This window comes from Cyprinus carpio, chromosome A18 (genome assembly GCF_018340385.1).
Source record: "Cyprinus carpio isolate SPL01 chromosome A18, ASM1834038v1, whole genome shotgun sequence".
Taxonomy (NCBI): Eukaryota; Metazoa; Chordata; class Actinopteri; order Cypriniformes; family Cyprinidae; genus Cyprinus; species Cyprinus carpio.
The window spans coordinates 19,979,002-19,999,004 of record NC_056589.1 but is presented as its reverse complement, the minus strand read 5'-3'; the positions used below and the strand labels follow the sequence as shown (position 1 = coordinate 19,999,004).

General features: G+C 36.8%; 1 protein-coding gene across 5 annotated transcripts in view; it reads right to left on the bottom strand.

Annotated features, from left to right (window-relative positions):
* Positions 1-2,620: 2,620 nt before the first annotated feature.
* LOC109110482 (multiple epidermal growth factor-like domains protein 11) overlaps positions 2,621-20,003 on the bottom strand; it is a 109,795-nt gene continuing 92,412 nt past the window's right edge. Inside the window, exons 15-26 of one of the 5 annotated variants that reach the window (XM_042775318.1) lie at positions 18,890-19,036; positions 16,816-16,950; positions 12,769-12,897; positions 11,985-12,113; positions 11,142-11,270; positions 10,762-10,890; positions 8,652-8,885; positions 8,051-8,169; positions 7,368-7,422; positions 5,289-5,348; positions 4,433-4,642; positions 2,621-3,333 (exon numbers count right to left, since the gene is read on the bottom strand). In XM_042775318.1, coding sequence (XP_042631252.1) covers positions 3,158-3,333; positions 4,433-4,642; positions 5,289-5,348; positions 7,368-7,422; positions 8,051-8,169; positions 8,652-8,885; positions 10,762-10,890; positions 11,142-11,270; positions 11,985-12,113; positions 12,769-12,897; positions 16,816-16,950; positions 18,890-19,036 — 1,652 coding nt within the window. In that variant the 3' untranslated portion in view covers positions 2,621-3,157. Of the gene's footprint in view, positions 3,334-4,432; positions 4,643-5,288; positions 5,349-7,367; positions 7,423-8,050; positions 8,170-8,651; positions 8,886-10,761; positions 10,891-11,141; positions 11,271-11,984; positions 12,114-12,768; positions 12,898-16,815; positions 16,951-18,889; positions 19,037-20,003 lie in introns of those variants that run through there. The other 4 variants (XM_042775322.1, XM_042775320.1, XM_042775319.1 and 1 more) reach the window with 4 other exon arrangements.

Genomic DNA, 20,003 nt, shown 5'->3' with positions numbered 1-20,003 from the left:
GATCATTCTCAGCAGTATCAGAACACATTCCAAGTCGAATTGAAGGCCCTTAAAGGCTGCAATGTAATTAGTGAAGCAGACTGAACCGACATAAGTGCATGTGAGTCATTTTACTGTTTTTAGTATCCTGTATCTTATAAGGTAAAACAAAGGAAAAGACCTTGTGATTATACATGCGTTAGGGTCTGTTTGTTCTTACCCTAACCCTAATCTTATTACATTACTTTAAATTAAAGGCACTCTTCTCCTAACCTAACCCAGTCCACATTTGCCAATGATGTGAGGGTACAGATGGCACAACGATGACCTGCCCATGCACTGCACATAGCTGGTGTGTCCTAGTAAGATTACCCGGATATTACTTTTCTGACTGTCAGATCTTTCACGTATTGCCTCGAGAACTTTTATTTCTTTTTGTTTCTTTTGTCTGCACTGTACTGTGATTTATTTTGTATTGTTATGATTATACTATTACTCTGTCCACTGTAATTCCAATTTAAAAGAGCAAATAAAATATGTAGTTAATTCAAATTTCGACTTATACTGTTACACTTACACTTTGTGTTTAAAGTAATAGTTTGCCCAAAAATGAAAATGTACACTCAGACCATCCAAAGAGGTAGATGAGTTTGTTTCTTAGCATTAAATCTCTTCTGGCCAAAATACATCATAACGTGCATAATGATGCTTCCTCCACTGAAAAAGTCAACAAGTTCCCTGTTGTCCTCTCACATCAAAAGCCACCAACATATTTGTTTAGAACTGTTTTTGCTTGTAACCCATGCTAGATCTGTGAATATTTCTCCTGATTCAGATGAGAGGAAAGATATCACTGGAGAAAGCAATATTATAGATAGAAGTCTCATGTTTTAGCTGAAATCAATGGTTAAAAACGCCTCAATGGATTTGTTTCTTATAAACAAGCAGCTTTTGACTTCACAAGATGTTAATTGATGTATTTGAGTGTGTGTGTGGATTACTTGTGGATTATTGTGATGTTTTTATCAGCTGTTTGGACGGCACCCATTCACTGCAGAGGATCCATTGGTGAACAAGTGATGTAATGCTACATTTCTTCAAATCTGTTTTAATAAAATAAAATCATCTACATCTTGGATGGCCTGAGGGTGAATCAATTTTAAGCAATTTTTTAAATTTTTGTTTTGGGTGAACTATTCCTTTAACTTTTGATTAAAAGCTTAGAGTTGTCATGTAAGAGTTTTTTTATTTTATTTTTTATGTTCTCATTAACCTCTACTGTTATATGTTGTTACTTCTTCTTTTTTTTTTTTTTTAATTAATTTCTTTCAGTTCCTTGAGGCATGTCCACTATGTCCTAATTTTTTAAGTTAGTAAAAGTGGTTGGTTTTTTTAAAAGGAAGCAGTTATGTAATGTAACAGATAATGTTCAGTACAGATGTGGTGATGATTATTATCATAATGGTTAGCCATTGAAGTATGTGTAATGCCCTTATGACAGGCTTAAAATTAGGACTTATATTAGGGGATATAAATTATATATATATATTTATGACAGGGTAACAGTATACGTATTCGTACTTAAAAACAGCAATATTAGAAATAGTAGACTAATATACTCTAATTTAGAAGTTAATTTAAAAACTGCATTTTAAGTTTTTTTTAATTTTTTTTTTATGTGGACTCTGTTAATTTATAGTAATATAAAAGAGCTCCCTATTTTGAGCATAAGCTGAGGTAGATTTTTCTTTCCCTAAGAATTTTTTTTACAGCAATTAAACAGTAAAAAAGCATTCTGGGACCATTCTTAAAAGTGTGAGAGTAACAACTATTGATCAGTAGAGCTGGTAGTAGGATTGATGAAATGCATTTTTTCCTTTTATTTATGAATGATTGTCACTATGTTATGGGAATGCAGCCACAGAACAAAACTCAAATCAAAGCTGCAAAGCTGTAGTCATCAAACCAACCGAAACACAAGGAATGGGACACATCTCCAAATCAATTCATAATGTACTTTTTAGGACATGTATGAGGTCTCATCCTGTCATGGAGTCTATTATGGCATAAGAGCTAACATATAATGTTGACTTTATATATTAATACTGTGCACGAATAGCACAAGCACATGAAAATAATTGGTCACTATGGATATCATAATTTGTACATGCTACTTTTTTCCCTTTTAAATATGTTTACCTTTTACACTATAAAGAAAAACATCACTTGCACAAACAAGGTATAAATAAACATCATAAATACATAACCACAAATTAAAAACCCTTCAAGACCTGCTAACAGATGTTTTAAAAATGTAAACATACAAAGAAGAAAAACTGAACATGATAGCTTTGAAAAGTGTCACCCAACTTAATCCCACATTCATAAAACATACACACCCAAATAAATGATAGCAACAGTCATAAATGTATTCCTATGTACAGTAGAAAGCACCAGGTTGTTACACAAATGAGCAGCGTAGCCCATGTTGACCCAGGCTCTCCTCATAAACTTTTATAAATATTTCTGTGTAGGTTTATAAGTGGTAGATAAATGTACAGTATTATAAAATACTGATTGGTTCTCATTCATCTCATACTGTTTTGGGAACCATCTTTACACAACAATAAGTCTTATTATTGGGGAGGGGGGGCGGGGATTGCTCCCTCATGGTCACCCTTGGCTCTCGGCTGCAAGATCGATGCCAACTCCAAATGAAAAGTTCTGGATCATTGAGTTGCATTGATTATATGTTCCAATGTGTGGAGCTCTAGTTTTTAAGAATCAACATATCGTTGAGTATGTGTCCATGAATCCATCTCAAATGCTCCTTTATTCCCTCCAAAAGTCGTTTCATAGACCTATAAACAGAATACTCTTTTACGCAAGTATTTCATAATGTTATAAGCACAGCTTATTATAAAACGCCTCTGAGAGGGATGATGAATAATCGCTGGTGTCCAAATCTGTTCTTGTTTTGATGTACAGTCCATTTCCCAAAATCCTCATTTACTCAACGCAAAGAGGAATGCGGCCTCCTCCTGTGTCATGCATCTGTACTTGAATGAGTGTTGGAGAGAAAGAGAGATGAGGAGTGAGACAGACTGAGATTTTAAAAAACTGGTCCCGGAGCAGCCTGGTCTTGTGTTTGTGTATCTGGACTGGGCAGGACTGGCCTCTACAGCAGGGAGCTCGGGGGACTTTCGGGAGGGGGTGGGGTGTGTGTTGGGCTGTGGCGCATTGGCAAGATGTCGTAGTGGCTGGGAATGTGGCTGTTCCGCGGGAGGTCATAAGGACTCTGGGAGAATCCGGTTGCTAGGCCATTGGGTCCCTGAAGAACACTCACTGTCGGTTCTGAGGAAGAACGGTGGAGAGGGGTGAGCAGCTCAATTTCTCCAACTCTCTCTGAATCTTCAACACATAATCTATATAACACAATAGTATACAAAACATTATTTTCCAAAAATTTTATAAAAAAAATTAAAAACAAAATATATATAATTTAAATATATATTTTATGTCATTTCACATATTTTATATATACACTAACAGCAGTTGTTATTGTTAACTAAAAACAAATACCTGAAAAAATAAAGCTGAAATAAAATATAAATATTAAAAAAAAAAAAATAAACAAAAAAACAAAAATAAAAATAAAACCAAAATTATAAACTACCCCAAATATGTTGCCAAATGTTGCCAACTACCTGAAATAAATAAATATCGAAAAGAAAAATCAAATTGACAAAAGGACAACAAAATTACTTAAACTGGATGTATAAAAATATGAAAACTGAAAGTATAAAAATAAAGGCTAATTTAAAATATTAATAAATACCATTATAGCATATAAATAATACAGAATAACACTAATATATAAATAGAAACATGTAAAAATATGAACAGATATATAAATAAATGTATGTATTAATTATTGTATAATACTTTCTTTCTTTTGTTCATTACACTTCAAAGTAAATATTTTAAAATAAAATAATAACATCTATCTAAAACATATACACATGCAAACCTATTTTATTTATAAATCAAATAAAAAGTAAACACACGAATATTGAATTACTAATTATATCAAGAAATAAAAAGCATAATCTATGAATAAATAAGCCTATTGTTCTGAGTTATGCAGTTCTAATTTATCTTTTTTAATTTATTTACGAATGACACATGGCAACATATATATTGTACTTATTAAAGATTCAGCAAAAAAAAAAAAAAAAAAAAAAAAAGCAAAATCCCAGAATATGTCTTTCCCATAGGAATTACAAAGCACTGTTTTTCTCATTAGAGAGAAAGTGAAGGAAAATGTTTCCTTATGACAACATCATACTAACAACATTGTATTAATAACAATGTTGTGTTTAAAAAGACCAAAATGAGAGAGCTGGACACTTCATATAAGAAGTAAGTATGCATCTGCATACATGAGACTCACCCACGTCATAGACGTTCCTGCTGGCAGTGGTCAGGGTTGTGCTAGTGCTGGAGCAGAAGGTCAGGTCTCTGTGAGCAGGTGACTTCATCTCCACGTAGCTGCTTTCAGTGTGCTTGCAGGCCAGGCTGGGCGGATCTCGGATGGTGGCGTATGGGTTCTCAGTATTTAGGGAGCACGAGCTGGAGCTACACATGGAGGCCTTTATGTAATCTACACACATTACAGAAGAGATATTACTCACATATTCATTTCACATCACCCTCTGGGAGAGAACAGACACGGGAGAGACAAAAATGTAATAAATGTTATTATTTGTACAAAGAACTATATGAAAAATTAAGTTATGTTCAAGACAATCTCTAGTCAAAGATGCAAAATAAGCACTTTTTCCACGATGTACCATTTAGAAACAGCATCCCAAGGTAGATTTTCACAGTGAAATTCAGTTACACAGCACTGGAAAATCTTGTTACTAAGCTAAGATCTAATGTAGCTGAAGAAGAGATTGTGGAGAGAGAGTAAAAGATTTGCAGAATGTATTACTTTTAAACATCATCCGGAAATATAGAGGAAGAGATTAAGTTGTGCTCTGCAGAAAGAAGGCAGTGATGACACAACAGACTATTTACAAATCAGTTATACGGTTGAAATGTAAAGTATTTGTGAATTTTGCAAAATGCACATCCAGGTCAGTGTAATCAATATATTTTTGTCAATGACTTCGAAAGTCATTTTTTATTTACTGAGAGAATGCAGTGGTCCTTGTTTAGGGACTACAGAAAAAATGTAAAAGGACATCTTGTGTATAGTTTGGTATATTCTTATTACAAGAGCAAATGTCCATCATAGTTATTACCTTTGGCCATTCGAGTGGTTTTGTTGTCCCTCAATGTAAGTGTATCTCCTCTTGATACTCCTAATAAAGCACATGAACACACATTCTGAGTAATTCATGATTCAACAACAGTATAAATAGCCAATGATAAACATCAGTAATGGGAAATCTCCGCAGAAAAGTCATAATGATATGTGACCCTGGACCACAAAACCAGTCTTAAGTCGCTGGCGTATATTTGTAGGAATAGGCAAAAAAACATTGCATGGGTCAAAATTATTGATTTTTCTTTTATGCCAAAAATCATTAGGATATTAAGTAAAGATCATGTTCCATGAAGATGTTTTGCCAATTTCCTACTTTAAATATATTAAAATGTAATTTTTGATTAGTAATATGCATTGCAAAGAATTCATTTGGACAAATTTAAAGGCAATTTTCTCAGTATTTAGATTTTTTTGCACCCTCAGATTCCAGATGTTCAAATAGTTGTATCTCTGCCAAATATTGTCCGATCCTAATAAACCATACATCAATGGAAAGCTTATTTATCCAGCTTTCAGATGATGTATAAATCTTAATTTCGAAAAATTGACACTTAAGACTGGATTTGTGGTCCAGGGTCACATATAGTGATGAAGCTGCACTATCAAATAGCATGTTGTAAAATAATATAATATATGCAGTATATAGTCTCTTGTTAAATTAAATTTTAATATATATTTTTTCAATATACAAGCACAAATGCCAACATTTCCTCATGCTGTCTCCAACCAAAATTAGATTATACTATAAACAACTCTGTAGACGACACGTTACTGTTATCGAATGGATGGACTTTTAGGCTTAATGGTGAATCTAAAGCACCAACAAAATCATCACTAACAAAAAACACAGATAGTAAGGCAGGTAAGCAAGTTAAAAAGAACAACACAGGAAGGCCTGCACATATACAGTACATATAAAAGCAAAGTCAGGCTCTTAGGCAATACCCAACTTTGAAACTCTAATGAGTATTCTGAGTTAACCTTTAACCAAATCACATCTCTAAATCACGTTTCTCAGCTGACTACCCAGAGATACTGACATGCCTTTAGGGTGACGTCAAGATCTATAAATGCAAATGCTCAAACAGAACACCCACCCCACCCTGATAAAGCCAGTGCAATATTAATTTGGATCGTCTCTGTGAATAGTCTCCATGGTGACATGACAGCAGTAGAGTTACAGTGTATGCTCACATTTCAGTTGGGTTTTTCCTCTATACAAATGTGATGTAGTTTAGTCTGTTAAAGAAAAGGACAGTTTGTACTTTCACTTGTTTTGACTTGAATCAAAATGGTTGTCATTCACTCATTTAACACAGGTTCCTATAGTAAAGGATTCATCAAGAAGACAATGCCTTTGTAATCTTCATCAGAATGTAACAACGTTTGGCTCAGGTTTTGAAATAACTTTCCATTTATAAACAGGTTGTCAAATACAAGTTAACATTCGAAACTGTGATCAGAAATCAGGAAACTTCCTATAAAATGATGAAATCACTGTCCCATTTTGAACATGTGGTCACTGGCCTTATTTCACTTCCTCTATTGGCTTTCAACAGAACATGATTAAAATATCCACCCTCCAACCAGAGTCTCTGAGGCCTTGTATGCTCTGCTGAAGCCTTATCAGCAGACCTGCAGGTAGACATAATGGGGTGAGGTGGCTTGGGATGGGAAGCCAGAGAGGTAATGAACTCTCTCCCCCCTAGTCTGAGTGACCTTGGATAATATAGGCAAAGTCTGACCTTCCACCATGTGTCACCTAAAGCAAGGGCTTATTAAAAACACAGCAGGCGGAGGTCTTGCTCCAGTGCCAGAAGCACCGTCTGGTGTTCGTTACAACCCCCAGGAATGAGTAAGTAGTTTAATTCTCTGGTGCTTCAATGGAAAACAAATGTCTTATTTGTTTTGCGGAATAGGTTGAGCGGAGAAAAGAATGATATATCTCATCCATTTCAAATTGCATGAGTACTTTTCAGGCTTTGTCTGACGGGAACAGATAGAAGATGGTTTAAATAGGGGGTGAGATAAGAAATTAAGTGAGGACACTGACCCAGGTCATTGAGATTGCAGTACGCTCTCCATTCTGAACTGTTCCTGTCTCCTTTCTAAAAGGGAAAAAAGACAAAAAACATCAAAGGCTCTGAAAGATCATTGCCCTGATAACCTTGATGAAACAGTGTAATGCACTGGTCCATGACCCATTTTTTATGTTCTAAAGTTTTTGCAATGTCACACTCAAATTGAATTAAGTCTGAATTAAGCTATAAAATCTATCTCACACGCATGATTACCTAACTAGAAAATTATATTTTTAAGAACAACACATTTTATAATTCAATTTTATTGTTATTGACATGTCTGTCACTGACTGTCGTAACTATAACACATTGTTTGGTCAGCATTTACTGATATTAATCCTGTCTAATGTACACTACTGTTTGAAAGTTTGTGTTCAGTAAGAATTTTTAATGTTTTTGAAAGTCTTTTATGCTCACCAAGGTTACATTCATTTAAAAACAACAACAACAATAATATTGTGAAATATAATAACAATTTAAAATAGCTGTTTTTCTATTTTAATATATTTTAAAATGAAATTGCAATGTGAAACTGAATTTTCAGCAGCTATTATTCCAGTCTTCAGTTTTCATGTGATCCTTGAAAAGTCGAACCATCATGAAGTAGGATGCGAACCTCTGCTGTAATGCAAATGTGTCTACATTATGTCCTCACCTTAAGAGCGAGAGTGCCATCCAGATTGTTTGTGTTGGAGGATGAAATGTTGCACTGTGCCACAGTGTGGTAGCTTGGATTGGAGAAGCACTGGCCACCGCTGCTGCTCTGAGATGTTTCTAAGGGAGAGAGCAAGAGAGAAGTGTTCATAACTTCTACAAACAACAGTGTACAAGTTTACGAGACTCCTGTCTGATAATGCATGGCATCCTGTTCCTGCAATAACAGAGTAGAAGAGGGCAGTTTAATGGACCGAAATTCATGATACTTAATGGAATTGGTCTAGCCATTTATAGCCACATCATCAAAACTGGCCCATGCAGCTGGCATAAAAAAATACCATGAATATGCATATTTTCACATAATTAAAATATTAATTGAATACTTAAGCAAAGGTTATCAGTATATGAAAAGTGTGGTAGCACTGTGATAACCATAACAGTATAAGCCAGTAGAATTTATAATACTGTTATAATATAATACCATAATACATTGCTGAAACTGTAGCTTTTACTGTCAGTTACTGAACGGACTAAAATGTTGCTACACAGTTGTTCATAGCAGCTTATTCAGTATGATTAGTCTCAAAGGAGGTTCTCACCAGAGAGGGAGTAGTCAGTGTTGGTAACACGCAGGGCTGGGGTGTATGAAACACTGGGCATTTCCTGGCCTTTGTCTCTCTGTCTCTGCCTGAACCAAACAAACAAGCTGAGCATGGCCATGATGATCAGCAACAGGAAGATGATGCCCATGACCGCACCTGCAGACTGGCGCTCTGAACCCAGAGAAGGACTGATCTTAGTGTAGGGGTTCAGCTCCTCCATCACTAGTGCCGCTGAGACACAGAATATGATTATGTTGAAATAAATGTGGAGTAGATCAGGTACTTAATTCCCAAAAGTACAGGTACAGTAGAATTCGTATGTGTGCTAATCTCTTGTTGCATGTATGCTAATAGAATCACAATAATCAAGACTTAAAAATGTGAGTTATGAATCATGCAGTAGTCTGGGTGATTGCCAGGGTATTACTATGCAGTTTCTAAGGGTCTGAGTAGTTGATAGCGTGTAGCTATGCAGTTCCTAAGGTCTTCTTTGTCGTTGCCAGGGTCTAAGTGGTTATCACTGTGAATTCTATGTACTACTATTTGGTTGCTAAGGGTCTGACTTGTTGTTACCGTGTTGCCATGTAGTTGCTAAGGGTCTGAGCGGTTGTTAGTGTGTCGCTAGGTAGTTGCTAAAGGTCTAAATGTTTGTCAATGTGTTGCTAAGGGTTTGACCGGTTGTTAATGTGCTACTATTTGGGTTGCTAAGGGTCTGAGTGGTTGTTAGTGTGCTGCTAATGGTTGTCAATGTGTTGCTAAGGGTCTAAGTGGTTGTTAGTGTGCTACTATTTGGGTTGCTAAGGGTGTGAGTGGTTGTTATTGTGCTGCTATTTGGTTGCTAAGGGTTGCAAAGGGTCTGAGTGGTTGTTAGTGTGCTGCTATTTAGTTGCTAGAAGTTGTTAAGAGTCTGATTGTTTGTTATTGTGCTGCTATTTGGTTGCTAAGGGTTGCCAAGGGTCTGAGTGGTTGTTAGTGTGCTGCTATTTAGTTGTTAGGTGTTGTTAAGAGTCTGAGTGGTTGTTAGTGTGCTACTGTTTGGTTGCTAGGGGTTGCCAAGTGTCTGAGTGGTTGTTAGTGTGCTACTATATAGTTGCTAAGGGTCTATATGGCTGTTAATGTGTTGCTATGTAGTTGCTAATTATCTTACAATTATTTTGTTTCTAAGTATCTAAATGCTTGTGGTGGCTTTGAGTGATTATTAGTGATTATTAGTGTCCAGTTATTTGGTTGCTAAGGGTCTGAGTGGTTGTTAGTGTGCTGCTATTTGGTTTCTAGGGGATGCCAAGGGTCTGATTGGTTGATAGTGTGCTTCTGTTTGGTTGCTAGGGCTTGCCAAGAGTCTAAGTGGTTGTTAATGTGCTGCTATATAGCTGCCAAGGGTCTATATGGTTGCTAATGTGTTGCTTTGTAGTTGCTAAGGGTCAGAACAGTTATTAGGCTATACATTTTTCTTTACCATGTGTGTTCCCTGGTAATTGAACCCACAACCTTTTGCGCTGCTAACGCAATGCTCTACCATTGAGCCACAGGAACAATGGCTATGTAGTTGCTATGTAGTTGCTAAGGGTCTGAGTGGTCGTTTGGATGCTGGTATTTAGTTACTAGGGGTTGCACATTCTGTGTGATTTGTGAATGCCTTTAAGAATGTCTTGCGATGGGACCCCCCAATGGGGCGAGGCCCCCATGCACCGCGGGGCGTCAAGTACGCCACCGGCTAAGGGTCTACATGGTTAATACCATACAGACCATATGCTTTGTAGTTGCTAACGGTCTGAGTGGTTGTTAATGTGTTGCTGTGTAGTTGCTAAGGGTTTGAGTGGTTGTTAGTGTGTTGCTATGTGGTTCTTTCACATCTGAGTGGTTGTTAGTGTGTTGCTTTGTTGTTTCTACTGTGTTCTATGTGATTGCTAAAAGACTGGGTAGTTATTAGAGTGTTACTAATTGGTTGCTCCAGTGTTCTAGGCGGTTGTTAGCATCTTGCTATGTGGTTACTTAGAGGCCTAACTCACTAACTAGGCCTAAATATATAAGGCTCTTCCGTTCAGTTTTAACCTATGGGATTTTTTTCACCCCAGATGAAAAAGGACATAAAGAAAGGGAGTGTTACCCTGGTCACAGCGGATTCCTTTGTATCCCGGGCTGCAGTAGCATGTTCCGGTCACATAGTCGCAGGTGGCGTTGTTCAGACATTCACACAGCTGCTGACAGCCATAGCCAAATGTCCCGGGAGGACACTCTGTATAAAAACACATACACAGATACAATTAACCAAACATCCCAGGCCAACACCATGTAAAACAAACACTTAAACACACGTTGTGATCGACTGCCTGGAATGGTGGATGGGGAACACAGTCACAGACACAGATCATCAGTCACCACCACCATCATCATCATCATCAGGAATGCTAAACGTCTCTTTCCAATTGACATTCTCACAACCCCCTAACACAAGAACACAATTCTTAAAGAGGCTACAACACTCACTCTGTTCACAGTTGGTCCCAATAAAGCCAGTCCGACAGGCACACTGGCCAGTGATATGATCACAGTCAGCTCCATTTTGACAGCGGCACACCTCTGCACAGTCTCGCCCATAAAACCCTGAGGGACAGCCTGAAGGAAAGAGATATCCTGCTACATCACATTAACCTACAACACACAGTTGGTGTACGCTGATGACGCCAGCAACAGGAAACCCAGAGTGAAAGAGAAGCCGCAACATTAAAATTCGACAAATGACCAGAATTTCTTGCAACATGTACCTAATTGAACTATATTATCATAGCGTTGTTGCCCCTTTCACGATGGCCTCGTACACTAATAGCAATTCATAGACAAACACGCGCACAGTACATAAAATACACAAACACGCAAAGACAGTCTGGCCACTAAAGATAACAAGCCTACTGGAACAAACATTGCACCAAAACACAAACTGATTTCATCACTCCTCAAGAAAGAGTTTATATCACTGACATCATAAAAAAAAAGTTTCAAACAGAGTGGCAGCAGAGGAGGGATCAAGAAATGATTGACGTAATGAATGAAAGATGGATTCTGATGCTGATGGCTTTTGATTTCAGCCTTGAGCAAGGTCATATAATGAGTTAAATGACTGATGTGAAAAAAACGTGCATTTATTATTAAGGACCATCATAACATGAGATTTCACAACTACCTGGTGCAGTTCTGAAATACTGCCAACAGATGTCACTGTGTCACTTCCTTTTATTATGTGTGCGTGTGAGAGAGTGTTTGCATGTGTATAATAGAGGCTTGTTTGTACATTTAATAATGTGTGTGTATTTGTGTGTGAGAGAGACTCACGCTGTGTGCAGTAGAGGCCGGTCCAGCCCAGGCTGCACCTGCACTCTCCGTCGTAGGCACTACATTGGGCTCCGTTGTGACAGTTACACGAGTTCAAGCAGTCAGGGCCCCACTGGCCTATGGGACAAACTGCGGAGCCAGAGACACCGTCAAATGAAGACTAACACACATGTGTATTGTGTTTTAATATAAAACACGCGTCTAAACGTACATTTGGAGGCCCCTAATTGACATAACATGTATACAAAATGATGCATTTGATGTAAAATTTGCATGTTTTGCAAATAAAATGTGATACTGCCAAAATACAGAGGAAATCACATTGAAATGAAGGCCATAGCTACAGTATAAATGTTTTAATTTAGTCAAGTTTAAGCTGAAAATGTCACTGTTTGGAATTAATAATTGAAATCCCTCAGCCAATCCTCACCTCTTCACTTACAGCAAACAGTGTTAGATTAACAACGTGAGAGCGGAGGGGGACGTGAGGGCAAGCGATAAATTCTCCAGGACATTGTTGCTCTCATCTTTTCATATCGCCACTCTCTGGTGCTGTGTAAATTATTGAGAGTGTGCTATTAAGTTATTTACTGAAGAAATTGTTGGTGGCCATCAGCTGAAGAAAAATGGACATGGTCATGGTTTACATGGCACTATGACATGAGATGTCCAATGGGGCGAAAATGGATGGGAAAGAGTAGTAGGATAAAACACCAAGAGTGGGAGAAATAAAAGAAGGTGAAACTGAAAACGTAAACAAAGAGAAGGACAAATTGGTTCGTACTCTGTGAACAGTCGTCTCCAGTCCAACCTGGGAAACATTGGCAAGAGCCATCAATGGGGTTGCAGGTGCCATTGTTAGTGCACACGCAGATCTCAGCACAGGCTTTCCCATATTTGCCACTGGGACACACTGACGGGACAAAAACAGACACAACACAGACACAAAGCACAGCATTTAATCCTGTGAGTCATTCTTTCAACGGTAATCACAGCATATCTGTAGGATGCTAACAATGAATTTCTCCTGCCAACACTGATCTTAGTTCACAGTAATGTTATTGTGTTTTCAAGTTAAATATTTGCATTCAAATGAAAAATCCTTCTGAAATAGCTTTTGCTTTCAGTGAAATGAAGGTGAAGTGTGTCAGCAGCGGCACTAAGCAATTTGTGTTTGAAATGATAAAAAATAATAATGATTATTTCCCAAAGTCTACTACAGCCCCACCCAATTCTTTTGAAAAGACAAAATGCTCTCAGCAGGGCTGCATTTGATTAAAAATACAGTACAAACATTAAAAATGTGAAATATTGTTACAACTTAAAATAACTGTTTTCTATTTTAATATATTTCAAAATACATTTCACATATTTGATATATCTCAATTGAGAAATCATTTGCAGATTTTGGTGTTTAAGAAACATTTCTTATGATCACCAGTGTTGAAAATGGTTGGGCTGCATAATATTTTTGTGGAAACCAAGACATTTTTTAGATTTTTTGATGAATACAAAGTTTGAAAGAACAGTATTTTTTAAAAAACAGAAATCTTAAGTAACATTATAAATGTATTTACTGTCACCTTTAAACAATTGAATGCCTTTCAAAAAAAATACAAAAAAATACAAAATCTTACTGACCACAGCCTTTTAAAACTGTTGATGCAGTGATGGTTAATAATATTTTTGACTTAAATAATTTAGATGTTACCATACGGAGCAATTTTAGGTTCATGTAATTATAGTTTCTGCAATTCACCTTCAAAACTTTTCATAGATCATAATGTGTGACAGTAAATTCTATGATAGTTCTGCAGGAGTAGTAACTGATGATAAACCAGAGTGACACTTGCAGGAGTGATTTTAAGTCATGTCTGCGTGCACTTCAAAGCTGAATCACCCTTCAAACATGTGCTTCTGTCACAATGTCCAATTATCCATCTTTGCCAGCTTCGCTCGGCAACTTCAAGAATAGGGTCGACTGATGTACTACGAAATTAAAAATAGAGCTTGTGTACATTTTTAATAAAATGAATATTTCACCATGCTCTGACACTTGCCTCAATTAGAAATTTGGGTTAAGTTTAAAGCCTATCATGTTTTCCACCCCTCTCTCTTCTAGTTTCGGTGAGTTTACAGCAAGGTACATAAAATGACATGCTTCCCCATTGTCTCCCTTGTGGTAGACAACATAAATATCTTCAGCTTCTCATGAGAGTTGAAATACGGCTACACAACAGAGTCAGATGCTCCAATCAGATGGTTCATCCATTGAGGTGAAGTTGAAGCTGAAGCTAAATCTTTGTGCCACTGCCTTTTAATAATTATATTTCCACACTCTTCTCATTTTGTGGAAACTCTTTCAACTAACTCAAAGCTTCGTCTTATTAGCTAGTGGCCTCCTCATGTCACGGGCTCCGTTTCATTCCAGCTGTGACTAGCTGAAGTTCATTAGCTCGTTCTGAGATGGGTGAACGTGGGCTCAAGACATCGGAGGATGCCAACTTAGACCAAACTACAAAAAAGTAGGTATGTGGGCTAGCCACGATCCCCCTGAGGCCTGCCTTTCTTCCAGTAATTATGATCTGGACAAATTAAAACAAGCCTTTTCTCAAATCTTCTTCTAACATATTAAATATTTATTCACGAGACAGCTCTGAAAGCAATGAAAGTGAATTCTATATATTCATGCTGCCTTTCCTTAATTCATGAAAAGACTGGTTAATTATTATGAGATGGTCTATCTATATTTCATCTGGAGCTCTCAGTTGGGTGCTGTGGAGTGGAAAGTGAGTGTTAGGGTTTATTAGTTTGAGTTGAAAATCTGCCTCATTGACCTGAAACTTAACTCAGAATCCCATAACTATGTATAAGTATATATATCAGTCAACATGGAGTCAATATTGACAGTGCTCCTTTTGGGCATTGAGGAGCTTCATTTGAATAACTTTTAAAAAAGTTAAAATCAGCATAGTAGAGAAATGATTCCTTAAAAAAAAGTATATGAGGGATGCAGGGTTTATTCTGGTCAAAACCTGCTGGTTGAAAGTCATAACTATGGCATTTTCATTGCATTTTTCTTCATTAACAGCCTTTCCAAAGTTGCCATGCTTTCTGATGAAATAAATTAGTTTTTCAAGCAACATATATGCAGATATGTCATTATATTACAGTAGATGTTTTGCCATCAGCCAGAGATTGCAGATTTTCAAACTGCGCACTTCACAGGGAGCGGGTTATCTATAAGCATCACAGCTGAATGGGAATGATGAATGGGAATGTTAACAGATAGCTCTCTCCAGGTATTATAGACCTCTCAGACTTGAATCTTGAAGCATGAAGTATATTAGTGGAAATTAACAAATTATTGTCTCTGGTTTTCCACAGGAGCTAAACAAAAATGGAAAGCGGCGATATTGACCTGACTCTTCAGTGTTTGTCTCGCTCAGAAGAATGAGCTCAGCAATATTCAGATTTCCTCTGAAGGTTATTTGTCAGAGTGTCAGTGATAATGCCAATTATTTCAGTACGACAGAGCCGCAGAGTCAGCGTGGTGTTCTGCGGATGGGCATGTTGCCAGTAGCAGAGCACGCACACACACACACACACACACACACACACACACACACACAGAATGGCATTACATGCCATGCGGGGCGAGTACAGCTCATTTTAGTGACAGGTAGGTTGAGAAGGGGTAAACTGCTATTTATGTGCATAAGTTATGCATATAATCTCCAACTGAACCGCAATGTCATTATTACATACCAATCAAAATAGATGTCAATAATAAATGGCAGTGTCTATCCATTTATGCTTCCTAAAGAGTGCACAATCCAGCCGCATAATTCATAATTTTCATCTACATAACAATTGATTCTGGTTCACTCTGGTGCATCAGCAGGGGAAGTAGCAACTAGAAGGAAAGACCTTTGATGTCATTACAGTTTGTGTGAATTGCTTCCAGAAGTGTTACCTGCTTATATGGGTTTTTAAAATGTGAGAAAAAAAATCTTCTCAGCCAAAATTATCCCTGGCCCCACCACAAAATGATAAAAAATGATTTTATTATAAGCAATGTATTTTTATACACATTTTTAAATGTACCAGTATGTTTTCTTTTAATAATGATAAATACTGAAAAATAAAAAGTTATAAATATAATGTTTTCAGTTTAGAATTTTTTTTTTTTTTTTAAATACTACAATTATTATTATAAGGAAACTCCACAACAGCTATGATTTATTAACACACAGTTGCTGCAAAACAATAACTAGTTTGTAACTTGACTTTTTACTGATGCTTCCAAGACTATCACTGTAAGTCATTCTCACAGTCTTGACAAAACTTGTGTTAATCTATGCCAGCCAGTTGGACAATGTTACATTGGTGACAAGTTTAAACAAGCAGAATTTGCAACAACATTGTTCAACAAACAAAAAAAGTTTTTAAGGCATAATAATTATTGACAGCAACATTTCCATCAGCTGGCCTGAAACATTTTCACATTGGCCCCTGAGAGTTGTGCAAAAGCAAAAAAGTTCACCAGAACTACAAATTGTGTGTTAGCAACAAGAATGTGTCAACAGTTTTGCAAAAACGGTGTATTTCTGGCACATAATCATGAGAAATGGATGCCTTAGTGTATTGATTCAGTCATAGTGTGTTTCCAATTGAAAAATACTGTAATTATAGTAAAGTTACTTGGACAGTGATGTGAGCATGCTTCTCTCGTATCTCTCTCCAAGCAGAACTAGCCTCCAAGGATCTGTAGGGTCCGTGGGTGAGAAGGAGAGAAAAATAAAGAAAGCAGAGAAACAGAGCTACTTGCCTTGGTTGCAAAGCGAGCCGAAGAAGCCAGCCAGGCACTCGCAGTGACCCGTGACATGGTGGCACGGCCCTGTGCTGTGCACACATTGTGGGCATGATTGGCTGCAGCGGTGCCCATAGAAACCGGGAGGGCAAACTGTCATGGGGCAAAGGACAGCAAGGGGAGGAGAAGAATAAAACAGAAAGTACAACAGCGATATGGAAGGAAAAATAAAGTGGGAAAGCAAGGAATGACAAATTAGAGATTAGACAGTTAATAAGTGGAAAATATTAATACAAATCTTTATTATTCCACATAAGGATTTAGCAAACATACAGGCAACTATGGTTACAAAAATTTTGTACAAAGCAGTTCACATTCATGCATAACATTTAGAAACATCAATATTTATGTCCTGTTATTGAGTAAAATTAAATCTTATGTACTCTACCATTGAAAAGTAAAAAAAAAAAAATTGTTTTCTTTTGTTTTAAATAAATGTGACAGTAGTTTATAATGTTACAAAAGATTTCTTTTTCAATTTCAGCTTTTTAAAAAATATATTAAAATAGAAAACTGTTATTTTAAATTTTAATACAGCCTTGATGAGCCTTCTTTCAAAAACATTCAGAAATCTTTCCGACTCCAAAGTTTTGAATGGCAATGCACTTGAGGTTTGAAACATTCTTCCAGAAACTAGCATTTAACCCTTAACCATGGAGCCACTGTTCACCTATTCAACTAATATAGGCAGAAATAATGAGGGGGTTTTGTCATTGTTTCACAGAGCATGAGAGCCCAGTCTGTCTCTGTCACTCAGCTCTGTCCGAGACAGGAGCTTCTGTGGGTCATTTTTCTTCATTAGGGTCTTAATTGCTGTAGCTTTGTGTAATGCAGAAGAGTAGTGTGTGCTGACCTTTCCACCATGGGGGGTGGGCCTTTGTAATTAAGATAATTGTACAACAACGAACAGTGTGGTGAAGATTAATCGCATTCCCTTTCCTTTCTCACTGTAATCTGCACACACATCTCCTTACCGGGTGAATCTCATGACACATGTCTGGATCTTATTTTACCCGAAAAAAGAGAAAGAAATAATTCTATTTTGCTCAAAGAAAAATCTATTAACATTTTTTTGGCATTGTGACATAAAGTGAAAATTCTCCTCACTTTAATACGGAAAATCCCATTCTCATTACTGTAATGTTAAAACAAAACAAAAATAATAATAATATATTATTTCAATTGTGTTTCGCTATTTAGAAGTATTTATACTGTGCATAAGGTCAGTACATATTGTACTGCCTTTATGCAGTTTTTAATGTCTAAAAAATATCATTGCATTCCAGTGTTTACCTAATGTATTATTTTTTTTTTTACAGTAATACAGTAAAACTTTCTACTAAAATATAAATTAGAATATAATGAGATGCAATGATAATAATGGAACATTACCAGGGATGCACATACAGTAAGTGGAGCGCAGGTGCAAAACAAAAACAAAGTTCAGACCGCTCGTTTGAGCACCGACACGGTTAACAGCTGTTAATGCAGAGTCACTGTTTTAGATCGACTAACTATAATACTATATAAGATTTCTATTAAAACTGAAAGCATAAATCCAAGCTGTGTTGCCGGTTTCAGAGCAAAGCATAAAACTGTGACATTTCATTTATTGACGTGCTAAAATCGACAGCGCATATACTTAACGGCAACTCAAAAAAAAAAAAAAAAAAAAACTTGCTGATTTTAGGTTTGAAAATGTTGAAGGGGGAAAAAAAGAAAATGTAGGCTTGTATTTTTTAAGTGTACTATAAAAACTACTTTATTTTTATTTAATACTCATATTTTATGTTATCAAACTTTATTTTGTTTATTATTTATTAAAAAAACCTAAATAAAGTGCAATAATACTATTATTACTGTTATTCATTTTTTATTATGTAACTGTTGTGACTCTCTCTCATTCCCACCAATTGTTTATTGTCTTGGTTGAAGTGTGTTCAAATAAACCACTTATGTGACAGGCTTTGAGAAGGTGACATTGTGTAAAGAGTGTCACTGGAAGAAGAAAGGAAGTTGACAGGAAGCTTACTTCTCTTGCAGGAAGTCCCGCGGTAGCCAGGAGCGCATACGCAGGTCCCGTCTTCAGGAGAGCAGGAGCCTCCGTTCTGGCATGAGCAAGTCATGGAGCAGTTAGGCCCCCAGAAGCCTTGAGGGCAGATGCTGTCACAGTGAATGCCTGTTAAAACAAATGAGGGAAGTATCACTATATGTTCTCCATGTGCATACATATTTACTATTATAGCAGAAAACAGAAGTGGGAATAGATGCAGGAAAGCGAAAACAAACAAAAGCAAAATAAATCAGATGCTTCTTTGGAAAAGAGACATGTGCGGTGGGGGATGCCTGAACCTTAAGGGCATGGCTTTTATAGTAAGCTAGTATCACATTTTTTATTGGGACAGTAGCAGTGTACCAAGCAGCCTTCTCTGAAAGCACAAGTCCTGGTTTCAAAAGCGTGGGGTGTGTGTAGGTTCAGGCATCTCTTGGCCGCAGCACTGGGCCGCTCTGTGCTGTGCTCTGTATGTATTTTTAATCAGACTGGGCCTCCCTGCCAGTGCAGAGTGTTGATTAACAGGGCCAAGTCCCTCGAGTGGTTGAGCCTCCTCTCCCATTCTCGCTCAACAAAGCACTAAAAAAACTAAACACACTAGGGACATGCTCAAGTATGCACTCTCACACATACACAAATATAAGGAAGAGATCTACTATATTGTTTTAAAGTGTTGTAATCTATCTATCTATCTATCTATCTATCTATCTATCTATCTATCTATCTATCTATCTATCTATCTATCTATCTATCTATCTATCTATCTATCTATCTATCTATCTATCTATCTATCTATCTATCTATCTATCTATCTGTCTACATGTAGATAGATAGATAGATAAATATACAGATAGACAGATAGATAGATAGGGAATTTTTAAATTAAACATTTTAAATTAATCATAACTAACATTCCTCTTCCTTGTGGGCTTAACAGTAGTCTTTTCCTTGTAGGCCTAATGTTTGAATGCTTTTGAGAACAAAGTGTACCAACACTTTAGTTAGTGTTGCAATAACAGATGCATATGGACAAGATGGCTAGATGCCTATCTGAATATAAAAATAACCATAACAGCCCATGACTTGAGTAATG